Source organism: Netta rufina (genome assembly GCF_964035555.1).
Source record: "Netta rufina genome assembly, chromosome: 2".
Classification (NCBI taxonomy): Eukaryota; Metazoa; Chordata; class Aves; order Anseriformes; family Anatidae; genus Netta; species Netta rufina.
Window position 1 is genome coordinate 1,825,369 of NC_140124.1, and position 23,110 is coordinate 1,848,478.

Here is a 23,110-nt window from a genome sequence, read left to right on the forward strand (position 1 = left end):
TTGAATTCACTGTAGAAATAAATGCAACAAAAACCTTTTACAGAATCACAGAGTGGTTGAGGTTGGAACATCTGCAGATCATCTAGTCCAACCTCCCTGCTCAAACCAGGTCCCCTAGAGGGCATTAATGTGTCCAGATGGCTCCTGAGAAGGAGACCCCACAGCCTCTCTGGGCAACCTGTCCCCATGCTCTGTTACCCTCCCAGGAAAGAAGTGCCCCAGTGCCCCCTCATGTTTAGCTGTGCTTCAGTTTGTGCTCATTGCCTCTTGTTCTATCCCTGGTCACCACTTAAATGCAAGTAGCTGGCATCGTTTGAGATGCATCACTCTACAGTGGCCTCTCAAAGAGGGTGTGGGTGTCCTGTAGTTCAGTAAGTCACAAGGGATGGGATTAATTTGCTTACAGCTTACATAGGGGTTTCTTCAGCCTTTTCTGGTATCTACTCTGTCATCTGAGATGTGTATGGGACTGGCAGGTGTACAGTTTGGTGAAAACCCCATGGGAGACAAATGTCACCTGCAATGGCAGTTGAAGGCTGGGTGGGATCAGCTGGTGCATCTCTGTTGCATCTCTAAACAAACCCAGGGACCAAATGTAGTTTTTTAGCATAGGGAAGCTGAACCACTCCCCTGGCTGCACTGAGTTTTAGGAGATCAATAGGTTGATAAATTGATGTCAGAAAATCCTTCCCCAGGTGACCATGAAAACACGTGGATCAGGACTGTTGGGGTCTATCAGGGTGGGGACTTGGCTGTGGTGAAGAGAGCTGGCAGGACTACAGTCCGGCAGAGGACACAGCCAGGGCTCTGCACAGCTTCTCGTGGAGAGACATCCTTTCTCTATGACCAGCTCTACAGAGGGGACCAGAATCAAGTTCCCTGGAATGTGACAGGCTGCAGGGGAAAATACCATTCTCCAGGCTGTCCCTGAAACACCAAACCACCAAAACACCTCTCCAGCTTGCTCCCGAGGGCTCGTGTCAATAGTCAATGTGCCTGGAAGTGTACTCCGTGGTATTCAGACCCAAAGAGCAACCCTTCCTCAGACTCCCTGGTGTTCTCCAAATGTTCTTGGTGAAGCTGTGGTGGAGACATAAACAAACACCGATCTGAAAACTGTTAACTCCAGCTGGCTCTGAAAGGGTTATTTAAGTAAGGCTGGGGTTAGGAAAGCTTTGAATGGATACCCTTATCTTAGTTATTTTAATGGGAATTTGGCATTCAAGTCCCTAAAATAGTTTGGAAAATCTCAGCCATGAGGCTGTACTTACAGACACCCAGTGTTATTTTTCCCAGACTGTGTGTGCATGTGTGTGTGCGTATCCCTGCTTGTTGCATGCATTTTGCTATAAGCAATACTGATTCTTTGCACCTTGCCTGGAAAAGACCATTGTGTGATCTGGGACATGAACTCTTCCCTGCAGCTGTTATGATGATGGTCAATATCCTATATTGTTCCATCCTCATATCTAAATATAAGCCAGGGCTTGCCTTTTGATGGACCACGGCACAACAAAAGCCAGGGGTGCCATCCAGCCTTAAAAAGAGTGATAGTCTGCAGCAGGTGAGCTGAGAAGGCGTCAGCACAGCCCTGGGGAGGCCAAAACCCATCACTGGGAACGGGACCGTAACCCAACCTCCCCCTTGCACACATACACGTGTGCAAACGCACACCAAAAATACTTGAGCCAGTGCCAGCCTCAGCCCTAAAATCCCCCAACTCTTTCCATTTAAGTGCTAATTCATTACAATGCCCTATCGGATGGCTCTAAAATAGCTGGGTAAATGTCTTGTCCTTTTATAGCAGGGGCCCTATTGTAAACTCTGGCATGTGACAGGTCTGAGAGTGATACAATGTGTGACTGCAGGAGACTGGACAGAGATAAAGACCTGTGTGCACTGGTGATTTATCCTGCAGCAGCCACCACTTTCCTGTCTGTCTCCTTCTCTCCCTTCCTAAAGCAGCCCACCAGCAAGCCAGCATGCCCCCAAAGAAGCCTGAACCTAAGAAGGCTGAACCTAAGAAGGAAGAGCCCAAACCAGCACCTAAACCGGCAGAACCAGAACCCAAAAAAGAAGTTGAATTTAACCCAGCTTCTATCAAAGTATGTATCTTTTAACCTGGTAGGGGAGGAAGCAGCCAGGGCTGGTGGGGCTTGGGTTGGTGGTGATGCTGATGGTGCATTCAGTGCTATGAGATGACATTCACCCAAAGTAGTGCTTGGTTTTGGGCAGAAGGTGAACAGTAAAGGTGATTGCCACAGGTAGAGAAGGAGTTGGAGCAAATTCACCGAGGGCTCTGCTAAACGGAGAGCCCAAAAGCTGAATTTTGTTTGTTGTGAGGATGTCCAGACCTGTTTGTCCCTTCTAATACACAAAGTAGAAAATTTAATTGCTTGCAAGTTTTGACGGCCTTAATGGGGAACCTAACGTTCATCTGCAGGGAATATTATGGGTAGGTGCCAAGAAAATTTGACTGTACTCAGGGCTGGCCATTGGTTAGCCACTGGCCAAGGCCACTTGGAGCGGGCTCAGAACATTCTCTGGATTCATTGCTGCCTTCCTGCAGTCCTTCGCTTTGGTAGACATCACCAACCTGAGGCTTCCTCAGTGTTTGTGTGTGTGTGTGTATGTGTTTTGGAAGTCAGAGAAACTCGAGTAAAATAACAGATTTCCCAAATGATCTGTTGTTTGCAGGGCCTGTCCCAAGGATTCCCCCAAAGGACATGAACCTTCTCCTTCTCCCCCTCTTTTAGTGCAGTCTGTACTGGAAAGAGCCACTGCTGATCTCAGCAGGGCTTCCAGAACTCTTGCTAACATGTAGTGGCAAGATTATGTTTGCAAGGGTGTTTCTGAAACAGGTTTTTGACAGTATTTAGGCCACTACTTTAGTCCGTGGAAATCAGTCTCTGGGCTGCCTGCCTAACATTACTTTGCCTTTTCAGTGACTTACCCCTTTGACAGGGAACTGCCAAAATGTAGGAAACTTCCCAGGTTTTGAAGTTGTGAATTAGGTAATTCCATTGAAATGAGGCTGGAGAGCTGTTTCCCTTTCAGCTGTTTTTAACCGTAATAATTGTCTCTTCAACAGGTAAGTCAGAGACACTTTTTTTTGTGTGTATAAAAAAAGAGGTTTCCCTCAAAGAATGACAAGGAAAAAATGTAGCATATTCTTGTGAAAATAACCATGAAATGGACCATCGAAAAATGACATCTTGATTTATAACAATGAAATAAGCAAATAAAGATCTAAAAATAACTAGTTCCCCATTGCTTCTTGTGCACCACACATATTCACAGAGAATATCAGAAACCCCTGTGCATATCTTTAGGAATGGCTTTCCCATACTATTTGCACAGTAAATACCATGTGGCAGATAGACGCTGTGAAGCACGGTAAGATTTCTTTGCAAAGCAAAAGAAATCCTTAAAGTTGGAGAAATTAAGGGGAGCTCTGCAGCATCTCACAGGTTTCTTTCTCATGCCTGGTGATGTCTGCATGTAAATCATAAGGACCTTGCAAACCTTTCAGTTTAAGTATTTATAAATATTTAAGTAAAAACCAGAAAGAAGAAGTCTCACTACCAGGAATTCAGTTTTGGGCAAGTTTTTGGAGTCTTGGCATCAGCATCTGTGGGCTGTGAGCAGGACTTTCACTATGACCTTGGACAAATTGTACATGGTGGTATGCAGATCTTTGTTACTGTCCCTGTACTTAACATTCCTGCACTGTAAAAGGAGGAGGGGGCAACTGCAATAACTTCTCTTAAAGGACATTGACACCTTCAGCTGGAATACCATGACTTTATGGCAATATTCACATAGGATACTATGACGCTGTGGTATGAAGGGCAGCTAAGTCCAGTAAAGAGTTGAGCTGCAATAAATTAAAAAAAAAAAAAAAGGAATAAAAAAGATCACACACAAAAAATAGATATTCGTCTTTGTAGTCACAGCAATTTAAAAATCATCAAATAAATTTTCATCCAAATAGGATTTGAAATCAATCCACGTCTGTGTTTTTTTTTTTTAAAAATACTACTCATTCTACAGTTATCCATCCAAATTATTATTTTTCCCTCCAGTACAATTTGAAACTATGGACTCTCTTAATGGTTTCTAAAGCACTAAAAAATATGTATAGATTTTCTAAAAAATAAGTAAATCCAGTGCTCCCTTGATAATATCTCTTCATCTTTGTGGAGAGTATGCTATTACCTAGAATATACATACTCAGACCAGGGAACACATTAGCAGATTCATGGTCTGGGGTTGGGGTATTTTTTTTCCCAAAACTCATAGCAAGGGGAGATGATATTCTCTAAAGAAATTTTCATGGGAATTTTCAATTAATTTTTTTTTTCATCAAAAATGCTTTTGTTAAAATTGAAGCTTTTTACTCACTGGGGCTGGGTCTGGCAAATATACTGCTTCCTGTTCCATAAACCTAGCTCTGGTGGAGCTCAGGCCATCTGGTGTAGATCAGAATACCTCCCTAGATCATTGTACAATATTTGAAAACAAAAAAAAAAAGAATTAATGAGATTTGAAGTTCTCCAAATATCCCATTTCTGCATTCCAGAGTGAAACCAGTTCAAGTCAATCTATCACTAAAAAACATAAAGAGAAACAAACTTATGTCAAAACAAAATGTTAAAAGTGATCAAAATCTGTGTTTTGATGCAAAGGTCTCAATTATCAATATTCGTTCTCAGACATTATTTTGCAATTTTATTTTTGGAGTTTTAAACTTTTTTTTTTTTTTTTAATTGATTTTAGAGACTAAAAAGTCTCAAAACTATAATATTTCCATGGAAGCGTTAAATAATTCTCATTTAATTTTACCTCACTTTTGCAATATGCTGTCATGACAGTGGTCCATCGGCCTGATTTTGCACTCCAGAATCATATAAGATTCTCTCATCTTTTCTTTTGGTGTTTCTTGGTCAAGATTAGGGTCTGTATGGGGATCTGAATTAACCTAGATGTGGGGTACCTTTAAGTAAGTAGAATTATTCTAAAGTTTTATTGTAAAGATTTTAACTTAACATCTCCATAGGACTTGATTAAATACTTACAATTTTTTTAATAGATGGGATGTGATTAAATGTTGCTCAAAACTCACAGAAAAGTGGATTTATTTGTTTGTTTATTTGTTTGTTTGGTTTTCCATTTGTTTGTTTTTCTGTAAGAGTTTGGCTGAATTTGTGGGAATGCTTTTTTTAAGAAAGTGTTTAACTAGAACAACCTCTGAGCTTCACTTTGGAGAACAGATTGTCCTTGGGAGATTATGTAGCAAGAGGATTGTCGTTTCCATATAGGTATCCTTCATTCCCAACTGAAAGCTGTCTAGGGGGGCACATGTTGCCAGAACTAAATTCTTCTCTCCTGAAAACAATTAGGCTAACACAAAACTGGAAAAATCTTTTAATGCAATGAACACAAAAAATGGGAAAGACCATTGCAAAGTAGGTCATTGACCCTAAATGTCATCTATAACCAGCAGAGAAAAACTCTCTAAAGGCTTGTTGTTTGCCTTCATGCTCAGCACCTATATAGGTATAGATTGGATTAGCTTCAGGAGATGGTGATCCATTAAAGAAGGGGATGAAACAGGTAGCTGGGTGCCAACATTTCAGCAACCAAAGTTAGCTGAGGTGAAATGTTCCCAAAGTTCTGGGTACAAAAAGGTCACACAGAGACAGCTGGCCTGTGTGAGAATCTGGAAGGAGCACGGCTTGCTATATAGAGTTAACCTTAATAGCCACGTTGTCCTGTGCCATTACTTGATATGCTTATTGTAGCAGCATGCAGTAATATGGGTGCCTGGGGAAAAAACAGTCAGAGCTTATTTTTGTGGAGCATTGGTCTTGGAGCCTTGTGAAACCTGGTCCCTTCGAGAAGCTCTGCAGGCTTCCGAACATCTGCAGGGACAGTCAAAAATAAAAGTGTCTTTTTCTGCAAGAAAAAATGTAAGGGCATCTGGGATGGGAGCAACCAGAAGGGAAATAAGCAGGCAAATGGCATTTCAACAACAAATGCCCTCTAGGTGGGATTGTCAGAACAGTTTGTGTACATGGCTGAAGAATCTGTTTGGGGCTAAAGTGACTGCAAGGACTATATTCCAGAGGAAGTATGAACATAGGAGAAATTTATGAGTTGGCATTGAACATATGTGTGAGAAGGGCTTAGAGATGGGGGGAATTAAAAAGCAAGAGTTACTTTGTGTCTAAAAAGGATTTTGTTTGTGGGGTAAATATGTTGCATTGATGTGCAAGAGAAAGAAAACAAATGACTCTCTTTAAAATGTGGCTGTATTAAAGAAATTCAGTTTATGGGAGTAATATCTGAATTACTGAATATCTGAGTGTGACAACAGTGAAGGCAGTGCTACATGTGACTCCTTTGTGTTGAGGCACGCCTATGAGACACAGGTTTTGTAGGCATGTTTTTGGGGCATTTGTGTGTGCAATCAGCAGTTGTGATGCACATGCCCTGATTTTCTGAATTTATATAGTTTAAGAGTGGTTTTGAGTGTAGCTCTGGAGGAAGAAGGATTTTTTGTGTGTAAATAAGAGTCTCCAATTTCTGTATGAGGCTCAGCAACAGGTAAACTCATGGCTGACTGGTGGCAGGAGTGCAGGGTGCTTTGTAACACAGATCCTTGGAAAGCATGATACAACAGGGCTTGCACTGGAAAGGGGGGGCCTTTTCTTGCTAGAAAAAAAATAAATAAAAAAAAATATATATTGGGCCCAAGGTAAGACAGGCATGATTAAAATTTTAGCATATTGATGAACCTCTTCCCTCTGCTGTCCCTGAGCCACCCGTGTAGCACAGCAATCACTGTGGGGCCCATTTCTCATAGTCTTTGAGGAAATGATGCTTTGAGACATAATGAAGGCATCCAACTAATAAGAACACGTCTGATTCAGAAGAAAATCTGCCTAGATATCCCACATAGCGTACCTGTACCATGTCCAGACTGTAAGGTGAAATAATGTTATGTTATAGTAAGACACAGGGAAGATGCAGTCTTGGTCACTTTGAAACTTTTCAGGATGTCTGAAGATCGCATTGGGAATCTGGTCACGTTTTTCTGGAGAAAGAAGTAGGAACTCTGTCCATGTGCATGCCTGAGCCTCCAAGATCAGGCATCGAGTCAGCTGTACATGGCCTCCACATGGGCTCTACCTCCCAACACCCTCTCATCTTTCTCGCTCTCCAACCTATTTTTCCCCTCGGTTTCATTCCTCACAGGTGTGACATATTCCCATTGTCATCACCACTGTTATTATTGGCCTGCAGTGCATCTCAGTAGAACTACTTTTAGAGAGCAATTTCCCTCCTGTGCTTGCATATTTGAAGGTTTCTGAAGTGAGCAGACACCTGCCAGGCTAAACTTAGCCCATGCTGGGCCTCTTTCTCTCCCAGTGGTTTCTTCTGAGCCTTTCAAGCGCAGAGAAATTTGAGCAGTGAGCTTTGAGGAGGCCCCAGGCCAAAATGAATGAAAGTTCAGCAAAGACAAAAGACCCCATTGCAAACTCCTGGGAGTCAGTGGGAAGTTTTTACTTTCGATTTTTTTATGGGATTTTCCTCTGACTCACCGTTCTTGCTGTGGACCAGTGCTCTGGCAAGGTGTGAGAACTTTTGCAAGTTTATTGTGATTTATTTTTAATTTAGTGTGCTGCAAATGCCTTCTAGGCATGTGCTCTAAAATTGCATTGATCTGGCAGATATCTTCAGACACAGAGAGACAAACTCCTTTTCAGCATAACAATAACACAAACTCCCCTAACTCTAGAATAATATTTCACATGCCACTTATTGTAAATAACAGATATTTTTCTTAGGATAGAATGAGTCTTTATTTGAAAATTGAAGTCAAGTCTGACTTCTAGTGAGGAAATCTGGACTTTTAGCATAGATGAGATATCTCTCAGCTGGTTATAGTGAAGAAAAAAGAGCTCCAGCCTGAAAGCTTTGGCTGCATAAGTTTGAGTTACTATCTTAAACACAGGAGCTTAATAAACAATTCATGTAAGTGCAGAGAGTCACTGGAAAATGTGATTGAGTTGTTAAAAATTTTCCATGACTAACTAACAGGTACCCTCATTTCCCTCTTGCACAAGAACATTAATGAACCAAAGTGCCCAGATATCTTTGTGATGGGCACAAGAATGAGAAAAGAATAAATTCTACTCAACTCTACTCAAACCCCAGCTGGGCAGGGTGTTCTGTCCTGCTCAGCCTATACCAAATGGAAATATGAGGGTGAGTGAGGAAGGCCAAAGGTTCTGACATGACCTTTTAGCATTTAATGTCACTGAGTGTATCTAGTTATATAGCTATCTACTTTAGTTATATAGTTAGCTAATTTATAGAGCTTAAGATTATTTAATGATCTGATTTGACATTCTGTATTCTGATTTTGATCTGGATGTGCTCTACTGAGCCCAAAGATTTTGGTTAGGGGAAAGCATTTTGAGTCCAATAAGAAAGAAAGTTTAAAAAAGTGCATTCATCTGCCGTATTTCAGGCATTTACAAGTTAAATATACAGGACGGAGCTAGTTTCTTCAGGCTCCCATTAAAGAGAAAGAGACATTTACAGAAGTTTATTAATTTCACCCTAAAATTAGCATTTTAGGTATATCAAATAAGGTGGTGGTAAAGAGGGCCCATAGAAGGGTAGGGACACTTGAGTCATGTTTGGGTGGCAGCTAAGGAGTCCTGCCATCTCATATTTGTGCCCTGCCTCAAGAGAGCTGCAAACTTTTGGGCTCATCACTAGCCCACTGCCAGACCTGGGCTGTGCCAGTCACAAACTGGTAAAACTGTGTGGCATCTATAACACCATATAGCTCAGCAGATTTGGTCTTCTGCAGGTTTGGGAACTTTTCCATTGTATAGACTTTGGCTGCTGAATGTTCGCTGTTCTACCCGAGTCTCTGCTCCAAAAGAAATGATGGACCAACTCCAAAATACTGTCTCTGGGCTGCCCAGGAAAGAATGAGATCCTCAGGATCCTGAACTCTCTTTACCATGTCTGAAAGAAAATCCCACATCCTCCCAATCTATCATCCCTATGAAGCTGTGGGGAATCCAATTTCAGTACCAGTGGTTCTTCCTAGGAAAGATCTGAGCTGGGGACTTCAGCTCACATTGGACAGCAGTTCCTGCAGGTGGGAACTGGAAGGGGATCATCCTCCTGGAGGGGTTTCCTCTGCTCTGGGACAGCTGAGGTCCATGGCATGGGACTTTCCCTCTATAAATGACACTTTCTCCCATTCTGCCTTGTTCCTGCTGCATAGCAGGAGGTTCAGAGGTGTGCCATTGGTGATGCACGAGGAGCTGAAGCTCAGCCAGAGGTTGCTGTCAGGACTGTCAGCAGCCTTTGTTCCCTCTCCAGAACCTCCTTAGCTGTGAGGGTCTGTTGGATGCAGCTACTTCAAGCCTTTTCTCAAGAGTCAGTGGCTGAGACACCCTGCCGTGTACACAAAACCAGGTGCTGTTCATGCTTATAATGCTCCAGTAGCAATTTCTTTAAGCTCTCCTGGATGGACCCCAGTGATAAGCATAGTTAAAATGCCATGCTGCCATAGCACACTTCTAAAGACAGCTCTGCTCTTTTATTCTCTCCTTTATTTATCACAGTCTGTCACTCTGGAAGCGTGGGACATTCCCAGCCAGACTTGCCATTGTGGGGCAGCTTTTAATATCACAGAGAGCACCTTTCTCCCTTCTGTCCTTCCCTTTGGAGCAGCTGGCCCAGGTTGACATGAATTTGGCAGCTTGCTTTGCAGAAGTGCAGCAGTGCCTGAAAGGCAAACGGGGTATTTCAACACTAGGAAACAATTTGTGGCCTTGACCTGGTGAAATGTTGCATTGGATGGCAGGATGGGGGATGACTCAAGTCCCTGTGGCTGGGGGCATCCCCAAGGGGCAGGGTGCAGAACTGTGAAATGGCAGGTTTTGAAGGGCTGTGATGGGAAAAAAGGGGAAAGGGAATCAGATCAGGTGGAAAAAGAGACTGTGAGATCAGCAAGTGGAGAGGGAAGGTGATCTGGAGGATAGAGCCTTGGTTCATCCTCTGTCTTTCTTGCAGACCATGGCAGATCATGGCTCACTCATCAAATATCTGCTTGTGCCTTGGTTCCCCTGGAGAGAAATGGAGGATGATAATCATATTTTGTCCCTTCTGGTTTTTCAGCCTGTAAACAGGAGACGTTCCTCACCAGCTGCTACCAAAATGCTGTCTTGAACTAGAAGGGTGAAGAAATAGACATTGAGGAAGCATGCACTCGTATGCAGCAAAAGGGTTTCTTTGTGGTGTATTCCACTCATTCTTAAGGCCAAAACCAAACAGCTCTGGAAATTGAAGTTGCTTTCCAGATGGATTTTCTGGGCCAGTGAAAGTCTGGCTATCTCTGTGTATCTCTCTTGTTCGCAGAGCTGGGCGACATTTCTCGTAAAAATGTTTTTCGGGGAGATTTGGCAAGTGCAGTTTGGTGACACTGGAGTGTTTTGCAAACACACACAGATTTTTGCAAAGGGTTTTCAAAAGAATATGAAAAGGATCAAGAAAATTACCAGTTTCAGCTTTTTTAGTTAATCCTCTGTTTAGATTCTTTTGATCTGAAGCAGCTACTAATTTTAGAGGGTTCTTTCCTTTGTATATATATAAAAAAAATACCCAGAAATTTTTAATGGTTGAAATTACTACAATTTGGGCAAAAGGGAACTTTTTGACCAATCTGGAATATTTTTTTCTCCCTCATTTCCAACTAAAACTGTCATCAAGTAAAACACAAAACCAAAAGCTGTTTTCATTCTTAATGAAAAAGAATTTTTCCCTGAAAAATTGGAAATTGCTCAGTGGCACCCTAAAATACATAGTAGTATGATTTAAAAAAAAAATAAAAATAATGATTCTGGGCAGTTTCCTCTTCCAAGTCTTTGTTGTGCAGCTGCCAAACAATAATTTTTCTGCAATGTCTGAAGTCTGTGGCAGAGAGACGTACAAATCCAAACCTGTAAACAGCTTGGCCTTATCTAAGGGATATTCAGATGAAAACCTGTCAAGATTCATATACTCTTTTTAAAATTTGAAGTAACTCAGAGTTGCAGCATTAGTGAATCTCTGGGCCTTAGCAGTAAAACGTGCAGCTTTCTGAGTTTGTATCTGGATCGCTGAGTGCCAGGAGCACAGTAGAATTTTTTGAACATGGCTTTTTTTTATCTCGTGAAAAGAAGATGATTTTTGTAGAGGGTGTTAACCACCAAAAACTAAAAGTAAGCTTTTCTGCAAACGTGGCTAGAGGTGTTTTTTTCTCACTTCCTTCACATTTCCCCGTGTACCCTGCATGTTCCATTTCTCTCTGTCTGTGCTCTCCTCATGTCTGTGTGCCCCTGGTCTCCCTGCAGCATTCCCCAGCCTTTAGGCATGCAAATGCCCCTCAGAACTGCGCCAAGCCAAGAGCAGGTTTGAAAGGCTTTGCACTGCCCTCAGCAGGGTGGTTTAAATGCAGTTACTATTTTTCTGGGTCGTTTTGTCTTTTCAGTCGTTATCTCAGACCAGCTAGAACACGAGAGCTGTTTATTTCTAATTTGCCACCAAATGTACTTTGCAGCTTCTCGAAAGGATGGGTTGGGAGAATAATAAATAAGCCCTGTTTGGACAGCTTCTGGGGTTTTCAAGTGTTTCTGTAGCAGGTCCTGACCTAGAAAGCCCTCGTGGCAATGCATCCTGCCACAGAAATTTATCTTCTGAGATCTCAGCCAGGGTGTTTGTCTGTTTCTCCAGCACGTGGCGTGGATAAGGGCTCTGTGAAATTGTTTGCACAGTCTATAGCTGTGCAGGTCTTGTGCTCTGGGTGTTTGCCCACGGTGGGAACAGGGGGAGAACCACCCTACCCAGCAGCCTGGCCATCATCCCTCCCAACGGTGCCTCCCAGCTTTGCCTTTTTCTCTCTGGTCCTTTTCCTCTCTCCAATCTGCCCCTGGATAGCAGGGAGTTATTAAAAGCACACTCTGGATACGGAGCAGCTCTGTAATAAGATCTGCATTTCTCACATAACTGCTAAACCTCAATCAATATGGTTTTAATCACCATTTGTGTAACGTGCAATAACTATTAAATTTAAATTAAATGCACAGCTCAGAGCATGGAGAAGGCCCTGGCCAAAGTGCTAACTTTTCCCAAGTTGCTGGAAAGCTGGACTGTAGAGACAGATTATTTATTTCTCTCGTAAACCAGCTAAATCTTAACTTGGAGAAGGGAGAAAAATGTTAAGAGTAGCTGGGGTGGAGGCAGGGAGGAGAGTAGCTCTTAACAAAAACTTTGGTTTTCTCCTAACTTTTGCGAGGATGTTAGCATTCAGGCAGCAGTGCCCAGGTGGACTTTGCCCTGGTGTCAGTGCTGATAGGATGGAAAATACCATTAGTGACCAAAAAAATATCATTCCCTGCAGGAAGTGAAGCCTCACAAGTCATGAGATGGGCTGAGGACATGACTAAATGATGAGTAGCTGCCTTCCCTCCTGGTCCTGCACCCATCCCTTCCCAGGGGCAGGTCGGTGACTGCACTGTTCCCAAAGTGTCATGAAGTCCCTACCATGCTGGCCAAGGGCAACGAGTCTCTAAAGATGCCTACAAAGAGCCTTAGCCAAACACTCCTAGTGTGGGTGGCTGAAATGCAGCTCCCTGATTGAAGAGCCCTTAAAAATCATTGTGTATGCCCCAGCGGTGCCCCTGGGAGCAGTCACCTTGGATAGAGACCTATCCCTTCACTGCTACACTCCAGCAGCTAATGGAGATAGTGATAATTACAGCTCTGAGACGGATTTCTGTGAAGGGCTTGGAGGTGTTAGAAGAGTGCAGGTGATGCAAATACCTAAAAGCTGATACAGAGCTCTTCCCCATGGCAGCAGGACAAGGCAGTGTATCTACACTGATTTTGCATCAGAGGCATGCACTCGGTGCCTGATCTGGACTAGCCCAAAGTGGGGAGACCAATTAGCTCTGCACAAAGCCCAGAAGCATAGGAAATTCTGCTTCTCCATGCACATGGCTTCAGCCCAAGCCAGCGCCCACCTCGCTGCGCAGGCACTGGCACTTTGGGTTCCAAAGCACCCCAGCCCCCTCTAAAAGCTGTAGTGGCTCTGAATGGCTTCAAACTATGGAGCTTTCTGATGTCAGACTAATAGCAAGCTCCTCCACCTTCATCCTCTTTCCTCCCACAGCTCCTGGACTAGTTTGTTTGCTTAGACTTTGCTGTAAGGTTTCCAAATAGCAAAAGGATTGGTTAAAGCTCAGGTATTATTAAAAACAGCAATAACAAAGCAATGTCAAAGCATATTTCCTAACAATATTTCATTTTATATATATATGTATAAAATTATCATATGCTGGCAGTAGAAAGAAGTGGAAAGAAATATGGGAAAGGAAATAGATGTAATATTAGTAGAGGGGCAATGCCAATATAATCGCCAGCATTTTTTTTTTACTCTTAAGCAAATTTCCTTCTTGAACTTAATTTCACATTACATTGTACGCATTCATCTTGCATGGTATTGTTCCCTCCCCTGTCCTATCTGCAATCTGAATCCTAAAAAAAAAAAAAAAACAGCCGGGGAGAAGAGGGACTCAACTAAATTTAAACTGAAAGCATCGTGCTGGGCTCAGGGTATGTGGTCAGCACGCAGCCCAGCTCCCTTTGATGAGATAGCTGCTTCCCAGAACCCCTGCCCTAGCCAGGGAATGGTGTATTATTGCCACTAATGATAAGGATATGGAAGGGTTTTGGTGGCTTTTGCTTGTGAATGCTGTTCCCATTATGAACTGATTCCCAGTGGAGGTCAATCAGCATAGACCCCTCCAGCCACCCACGTCCTGTGCTGATTTATCCCAGATCAATACCTGTGTTTTACTTTTTGAAAAATCTATGTTGGCTTCTACTGAGAGATTGGGCATTTTTATTTATTTATTTATTTATTTACTTTTTAAGCATAGCTGGAAAAAACACTTGCCAAGGGAGATCCTTGCCTCTGGATTTATGGTGGTCCCTTATAAATGATCATCCCTCACTTCTGTTTTTCTCTGGTGGCTCAGGAGTTAATGTATGCGTCTGGTTGTGAATGTGAGTTGTGCATACTTTACTTGCATGTGGTATGTATGTATATACATACATGCTATATGCATGTATGCATAAGCATATATACATGACAGAAATGAGGGTGTGCATATATATGCCTGTGTGTATTCATAAGTATGTATAAATTGATATGTACATATATGCAAACATATATGTAGAAGAGCAAATGTTTACATCCATTTATGCCCCTGTGCAATTCATATTCTTTATCCAAATGCCCGTTCCATGTGTAAGCACAAACCATACCTGCAAGGTGCCTGCATGGCCGGTTTGGAGACCAGTGCCCCCTCTCTTGCCCTCCAACAGGTGTAGGAGAGCCATACCCCTGGGTCTGATCCATTCTGTGAAAGCTGTTTGCTCCAGCAAATTAATGCATCCAAAGCCCAGAATAGAAACAGAAACAATCCATCAATTGTGTTTTCTGGGAAGCAGCAGAACATCCCAGCCACTGGGCAGACGTGGGTGAAATATCTCCTGCGAGAAGCCTGTTCCTGTGAACAGCCTTAGAAAAACAAACTGGTTTATGAGCCACCCAGCCTTAACAAAACAGCACCGGGGAGCAAGGAGATAAAAACAGGCTCACCAAGAACCCAGCTATGGTTAAGAGCAGCCTGACAATAACCACTGAATGTTTGAAAAAAAAAAAATGTTGGTAAGGAAAATAACTTTTCACTGTTTGTGGCTGGTGCTGACTGGTAGGTAACAGTCATAGCCTGGCAAGGGGTAGAAGTGCTGTTTCTCTATGATTTAATGATTGCACAAAGAAACTACCCCAAATGGCCCCCCCATCTGTCTGTAAATTAAATGTCATTGTGTGCCATGCTGCTTGGTGACAGCACCTTATAAACACTGCCTCTTGAGCACAGGCTTGACTGCATCCAACGTCATCGCCTCCTCCACCAGGCAAGAAGTGGCTGCAATGGGTCCCAAAGGGCATCTGGGTCTGAGGTTGGGGAACCTTCACAGGTCTCATGGGTCTTGAGTGAAACTCTGCTGCAAAGCCCCAAGAAAACAGCCATGGGTCAGAGCACTTGTTAATGCGATCAGATCTTGGACCTTGACACTGCTGCAAGTGGACTAAAAAAAAAAAAACAAAACAAAACTTTTGAAACATCAGCTCCAATTGTGGTTGTAGGAAATTTTAGACTTGGCTTCCTTCTGTGTAAGTTAATAAACCTCTAAATCAAGCAAAGGACCCCAGCAGACTGCAGTGAATTGAAAAGAAAACAACTCGTGGTGATGAGAGGGAGAAGGGAAGGGTTTCTCCCTCTTCCTTTTTTCAATCAGAATTTCAAATTTCGATGGAAGGTCAGGCTTCAAAATTTCCATCCTCTTGACCAGCCCCCAGCTGGGGCTCAGCTTTTCAGACTGGAGCTCCCTGGCGATGCTGGGGTCGGGCAGGAACATCCAGTACGGCTGCGGTTGCACCGCGAGATCAGAGCACGCTATGATTTATATTTTTTTCATCTCACAATGAATAATGTCCTGTTTCAGAAAATAATTTAAAAAAAAAAAAAAAGAGCGAGAGAAAAACAACTCCCCCCACCCCCAGCATGAAACGAAGTGGATCCCACTGACAGATTAGTTTGCACTCATGGATTTGCTACGGGGAACTTTGGGCCCATTTGAAACTGGGGCTGAGTTACAGTGTGATTATTTTGGGAGCGGTATGCATGCTGCGCCTGCCAGCTTCGAGAAACAAAAGCTGAACTCTCCCCGCTGCCAGTGTGTTATCGCAATGAGTGTCTGGCAGAGGTGGCTTAATCCTATTTTTTTCAGGACAGTTTCAGGGCAAGGAGTGTGATGTTTTAAAAGGGTCCAGCTGCCAATTGACTTTGCAGGAGCTGCAAGTATATGGGGATGGACTGCATTTGCTGGGAGCTGGAGGCTGGTGGCATCCCATCCCTGGTATGGCTTGGGGTGGTGACGGCTGCAGTGCCAATAACAGGGGAAAAAATGACACCTGGAGAGCTCAAGCAATGAGCTCTGGGGCTGAGCATTGTTTGCAACGTATTGCTGTATGAGCTGGAGCATTAGTACGAGCGTGGTATGGTGGTGTCAGGCTATGTCAAGGGAAACCTCAATATTTGCTACCCAAGACACCAAGGCTTTTCTGCATGTGCCACTGGGCTGCCAAAGCCTGCCAGACAAGACCTTGGAGGATGAAAAACATGGTAGATGGTTGTGGTGGCCAGTGCTGATGGTGGAGGTACTTTGCCAAGGCTATTTATGTCTGAAGAGGAAGGGTTTCAGCTTCCACCTCCAAGCCCGACTCCTGGGCTTCCAGGAGACTTTGCCTTGAAGGCGCCTTCTGCTACTTCTTGCCCTACACCCATCAAGATCCTTTCATTTAGGCCAGCAGAACGCCTCCCGTGGCCTCATCCACTACAAGCATGACTGGTGTGTCAATCAGCAATGCCGAGGGCTTACACAACCGTGTCATCTGAGAGGAAAACTGGTTCAGCAAAGGGTGCTTGTTTGCAAGCTTGGTGGGGGAATTAAAATATTAGAAGAAAACAGCTTGGATTTTCAGGAGGAGATTTCAGTGACACAAGAAAAACCCACAAAAATTCTCATTTGGCAACTCGAAATGAGTTTGTTCAGCCTGAAAAGAATTGTTTTGGTAGGGCCTGGAGTAATCTAGTGTGGGGGACTGGGATTCAGTTTTACATGAAATATGCCACTTCAATATAAAAATGCTTGAATTAAAAAAGAAAAGGAAAAGAAAAACCTGCCAATATTTACAAGAGAAAAACATTTGATTTGGGAATGAAAGCCAAGGAAAAAGGCTTTTATCTTAAATTAATAAGAGTAATAATAATAATAATAATAATGCTTCCTTTTTTTTTTCTCTCTCTTTTTTTTTTTTTTTTTTTTTTTTTTTTTTCTTACTTAAGCTGTTTACCAAACTAAATACAGAAGTTTTTGACTCTTCCTGGACATTTTTGCAACCTATCGTATCCACCAAATAAATTGTCTGTTGACTGCTTTTACTTGCCCTCTTTGAGACCTTCCATCTTAAGGTGCTTTTACTGTAAGGGGTACAAATGCAGTGCTGACCCAGAATTAAGTGTGGAATGGGGGAATCTACCTGTCTCCATGCCTGTTGGGTTGGGAGATGGGCCTATTTCCTCATTGCCAAGGAGGTTTGAGGGTCTGAAGCCCCCAGGAATTGTTGTAATGATGTCCACAAGCTGCATCCTTGGGACTTTTCTCTTCCCCATTAGAGACCCAACCCAAGAGCTACTGTCTACTGCAAGCAGACAGTGCAGGCAAAGTCTGACCTCTCTTACACCCCAAGCTCCCCTCCAGGATTTAACAGAGGGTATTTTTTAGCTTTTATAATTTCTTATACAGTTGAGAACATCTGAACAAACATCTGCTGGTGAGGCTGGTGAAGGGGGGGCTGCAGAGAAGGCGGGAGGCCAGCTGTCAGTAAATGGCTGGAGAATCCAAAACCGTGGAGCTACAGGGAGAACAGTCAGTCTACAAAATGTTTTATATTTCTGGTGTTGCCGGTTGCCAGAAGCTGTCTCTGTTCTCCAGAGCATCTGTGTCATTCTCTTGTTGAGGCTCTGGAATTTCCCCTTGTGCTCTGGAAAACTGTGGCAACGCATTCCCCATCCAAAAAAAAAAAAAAAGAAAAAAAAAGGAACTATCAGTTTATAGGCTGCTGCCAGATTTGGAAGAGAACGGTGGCTGGAAAGTGCCCTGTTCATTAAAGCCAAAAAGGTATTTACAGGAAACAAAGAAATGAGGAGGATATGATGTCCTGAGAGGGGACTGTCACCCAGAGCTCTGGCTCAGGCAGAGGACACAGGGTATCAGCACCAAAGGGAAGGCTGCTCTGAGTCACTGCATGGGACAAAGCTGAACCCGTGCTCTGCAGACGTATCAGGCTGTGGTTCCTCACTCAGCAGGGATTCAGAGCACCACACTCTGGCAGAGTAGATTTAGTGTGAGCTATAGAAGTTCAGGGTTGTGTTGTAATTCCTTCCTCATGGAGGAGCCACGTGGGTTCCCCAAATTGACCTCTCAGCATGGCTGCACTGCTGATCTCTTGTCTCTCCGTAATCCTTCAGCCTCGCATCACTTTTAGTGTCATGCACTTACCTCAGCTTCCCTTCTCCAACTCTGTAACAGCTCTGAACATCTCATGGAGTGACTCCGAGACCCAAACCAGTGTTTCCTAATCCCAAACCAGACACTGCTCCTCACACAAGGCCTCTATATACACTTCCAGAGGTAATAAAAAGCCACGGCAGACCTCATCCAGATTTATTTCAGGCTGAAATAGGGACCTTGAAGCCATAAAGTCTGCTGAAGATATAGTAGCAAAAGTTGTGGTATAACGCTCTATTTTTTCAGCTCTTAGGAAACCCAGATAAAAGAAAGATTCGAGGTAACCATATTCTGTCAGATAAAAGTGTGTGCTGGAGACAAATGTGGTTTTGCACTTCCTTATGTGGCATCATCCTCTGCATGACCTTGATTAAGACTTTCACTCATTTTTCCTGATCTTGAAGTAAATAATATACTTTTTTTGATTGAAAATCTTTACCTATGCAGCTACAGATAAAGGTTAATTTCTATCCTAACTTCATTTTCATTATCAGTGTAGCTAGATATTATAAAAGGTCAACTGTTCAGCTCTTGAACTCCAAAAAATATATTTTCTGACATTCAAAAACAAAACAAAAACAAACAAACAAAGAAAAAAAAAAACAACAATTGTAATTTCAGGTCAACCTGAAGCTATTTCTCTTCTGAAAGCATTGGGGACCAACCACAGAACTGCAGAGAGTGTGGGTAGAATTTTATGTCTGGGCTTCTATCCTGCAAAACTTTCAATGTTAACCCTCCCCCATGGAGGCCAAGTGGATCTGGTACTGCCCAGGGTCACAGCTCATGTCCTGATCAAGTGTCTATGCTGTGTGATGCATTCTTACCCACCAGAACATAAGCAGAAAAGAAACAAACAAAAAAGTCCTTGGGAAGCTCGTGAACTAAATGTAGACGTACCAAAAGAGTTTCAGAAGCCAGAGATGATGAGAAATCAGGAGTGGCTAGAAAAAAAAAGCAAGGGAATGAGACTTGACCATGTGTCAAGGTTTGTCCATGGACAGTGGAGGAGTTTATGTACGTTGTAATTGCTCTATGCATAAGTGACGGGAGAGAGTACAATGGAGATGATGTGTATTAATAGGTTTAAAAGGTCTTAGTGGAAAAAACCCCACATGCTTATGAAATACAAATGCAATCTCAACACAATGATACTGATCTTGATGGTCTTCTGGGCCTCTTTCCATCTGCTGCATTTCTGCTTCCTAAATCGGCCTCCCAAAAGCACAATAATAATAATAAAAATAAATAAATCAAAAAAAAAAAAAAAAAAAAAAAAGAACACTTTTCCTTATCCAAAAGTAGCTCTGCCACAGCTAAGTACAAACCTTTCTGTTTGTATTGGGATTCCTCAGAGTGCCATGAAACAAGAAGAACATTGCTTTATTTTTCTGGAGGGGCTCTTTTCTTGCATTGTCTAAATACCTCTCCCCAGATAACCTCTCGGATGTTGGTTAGCAATGGTTTTATTAATAGGACTTCTTTCAAACTTTGCTATTACTGGCTTGTCATGCACAGAGTTATGTGTTTGATTGAGATACTGTGGGTTTATAAAAAAAGTCCCCGAGATAAGAAGCTGTGAATGACGTTCGTGGCGCCAAGGGGTGCACTTATCCTTCTTGGTCTCTCTGGGACAAAAACAGCTTAATGTCATTGTTTAGGCAAAGGGGACAGGAGCATTAAGGCCATAACTGATGCCACTGGTGACCAGGTAATGAAGCCAGGATTGGTAAAACATCAGGGAAGCTGGCATAACAATTGGTATGAAAAGGATTTAATTCAGCTGCCCGGTGTCTGCATGGAACATGAAACACAGTCCCCAGATCAGGGCAGGGGACAAGAGGAAAGAGGCCAGCAGTCAGCAGCTCTGCCTCTGATGGTGTGGGTGCTTGGCATTCATTTAGAATGTCTTTGCCCTAAAACCACAGTGGCCAACAGAAAAAAAAAACAACAACAACAAAAAAAAAACAACAGAGGAAACTTAACTCTTCTGTAGTGTCAGCAAGCAAACAAACAAACAATCAAGCCCCCAAGGGCGGCCATCCTAGTTTACCTCCAATGAACTGGAAAATATGAAGCCTATCTGGGAAAGCGAAGTCACACTTAGTCTTTTGCAGCCTCCAGCTTTGGGTGAAGAGGCATATGCTGTTGTCTGAGCTGCTGTAAAGCTGGGTACATGCCTGGGGAGATGGGTGGGTCTGGGCATCAGAACTATTGGTGGGGGCTTTCACCAGATAGCATGCCTGCTGCAATAGACCAGCAGAAGCAGAACTGCCTCTGAGCAGGGATATGGGGACACTGTCTGTGGCTGCAACGCACTGGGGGTCCTTTGTCCACTGATTATCTAAATCTGACCCCATTTTTACAGCCTGTCTTCTGGATGTCTCTTGTCTGGGGTCTTTGGGCAGTGGTCTTGCATACATAAGAGCCTTTGCTGTTACTGCATGGAGATGGCTTTGGTCTTGTGTGCTCCACTCCATTCTGAGGGAGAGGAGAGGGAAAACCAAACCATCTTCAATCTAAATATAGCCCGAGTTCATTCCATCCGTTCTCAATGATACCTTGTGGCCAGCTAAATGATGACTTGCCTTTCCCTTCAACTCCATGGTGGTATGTGCTGAGAGAGGAGAAAATAGCAGCAGCCACCACCCACACATCTCTGCAGCTTTCTTGAGAGGAAGCCGTGCCTGGGTGGTAGGTCTGGTCAAACTCTTTGCCACTGCCCTGTCAGCTGTCATGCATGGTCCTCCAGCTCTGAGTGGTGTTTTGCTAGGGGCTGTGATTAGAGGTGAGGCATGCTCAGCCTTTCAGCTCAACCCTTCCCTTTGATCCAGCCATGGGAATTTGCAGGCATCTGTTTTATTTATTTATTTATTTTTCCACTCTGGCAGTTTCTCTTAGCTTGCAGCCTGCCAAAGGGCCAGCTCATGCTTTCTGGGTGGGATTCACCAGATCAGGAAAGGACATCTCCCTCTGTGCTCTTTTTGTCCTTGTTGTAGAACTGATTGATCCACTCAGAGAAAATGAGGGCATGATCCATCTCCTCCCCAAACACACACCTAAAGCAAGTCTGATAACCCCCTTGAAGTCTCCATTACTCTCTGCTGGTATAAATGGAACGTGAGATGGCTGATACTTCTCTCTGACTACATCTAAGTGCAGCTGAGATGAATTCTTCCCCAGAAACAGTCCATCACAGTGATTTAAATATGAATTGCCAACAGCTCTGGCCTTGTTTTACCCACAAGGGCTATTGATGCCTAAATAAACTCAATATGCAATTAGATTCAGTCAAATTCTCAAAGATTTATATAATTAGACACACTGATTGCAAGGCCATCTGCTGACAATGCACATGTATAAATGTGTTTCCAAATGGGCATTTACTTATAATTAAAATGAGGTGTGTAGATTTGGGATAGGTGATTATAATCTTCATGAAAAAAAAAATAATTGTGTGGATCCATGTGTGTGTTAGAAAAAGAAAGAGCATCACTGTTCTTTTGGGGACTCCTTACTAGTGTTTCCTAAATGCTTCCTTCCAGACAGCCTCCTGGCTGCTTCTTAGGCAACTATGTTATTAATTGGATTTTGTTCAAGGTAAATTGTGACTGAGAATTGCAAACAAAGTGATAATCCCCTGAATGAGCTAGTTCAGATAAGGACGGAACGGGGCAGGCACAAAAGCAGTGGTCTGGTTTTCAACAATTGCAGGATTAGTCATGAGTCTTTTCTTCCAAGACCACCAGATGTTTTCTTGTTTTTCTTCTCCTGAACCAGAATATGCTCAGAAACACTATGGCATGGAGAGATAGGCAGCGCTGGGAGGGAATATGCATAGGTCCAGGGATTAGAACTGTTTCAGTGCTTAAATGAGTTGCCTAAGTAATTGTCTTCTGCCATTTTATACCAAGACAGATGAAACCAGTAAATCTCTCTGCACCAAAGACCCTGTCTTCAATAGTGGCCATCTCCAGCTACTCCAGCAGCTGATGCAGGATACCGTGCAAGAGGGTCAGGGACCTTCTCAGCCACCAATCATGACAAAAAAAGCAGAGCTGCCTGGAAGGAGATCCCCATCAGCACAGAGTTACTCACTGGGCAATGTTATGTATGGGTAGAGTGAGTTTGGGGCTGTCTGCAGCTGCCCGGTAGATACTCATTTTGTCCTATCCTATAATTGCTAGAGCTCCTTGTGCGGCTCAGGGTATCTGGAGACAGAAAACCACCTGGGAGCTGTCCACAGAGAGCCTAGTGGAGGAAAGAAATAACAGAATAATAGAATCATAGAATATCCTGATTTAGAATTGGTGTTGCCATGCCATGTCATGGACGTCCTGGCAGCAGGGATAGAGAGCTACAGCAGTTCCACCCTTTATAGTGAGAAATCCCAACTAGATGATGAAGGGTTGTGTCACGTTGTATTTCACTTTGAGTGAAGAATGAAATTTATACTATGATGCTGGCTGCTTTGCTGGCAAAGAATAAAATATGGTATTAAACAATGAGAGGTGGACAGCTCCAAAAAGAAAAGTAGATCCCCAATATATTTATATGTGTATATTTCCATGCAAATTTGTGCATATCAAAATACAGTTTCTCTTCATCTGTGTATTTACCATAAAGTCATTCTGTCAGTCTTCTTGCTTTACAGGAATATCCCCATCAACATAGATGCCAATTATGTTGATATTCCACAAGAGACGGGTGTAGCTGACTCCCTGTAGGCAGAAAAAAGTATTTACTGGGGGGAGTGGAGCTTTTCTTTTAGAGCATCAATCTCCCTGCTTCTCTGACAAATTTATTTGGAAGGAGGTAAAAACTGCACAAGTTA

The 23,110-nt window shown here is 43.1% G+C and overlaps 1 protein-coding gene across 1 annotated transcript in view; it reads left to right on the forward strand.

Moving 5' to 3' along the window:
* Positions 1 to 1,982: 1,982 nt before the first annotated feature.
* Positions 1,983 to 23,110, forward strand: part of MYL3 (myosin light chain 3) — a gene marked incomplete at both ends in the record, with an annotated part of 31,806 nt that continues 10,678 nt past the window's right edge. Inside the window, one exon of the mRNA XM_084306875.1 lies at positions 1,983 to 2,105. Coding sequence (XP_084163001.1) covers positions 1,983 to 2,105 — 123 coding nt within the window. The remainder of the gene's footprint in view (positions 2,106 to 23,110) is intronic.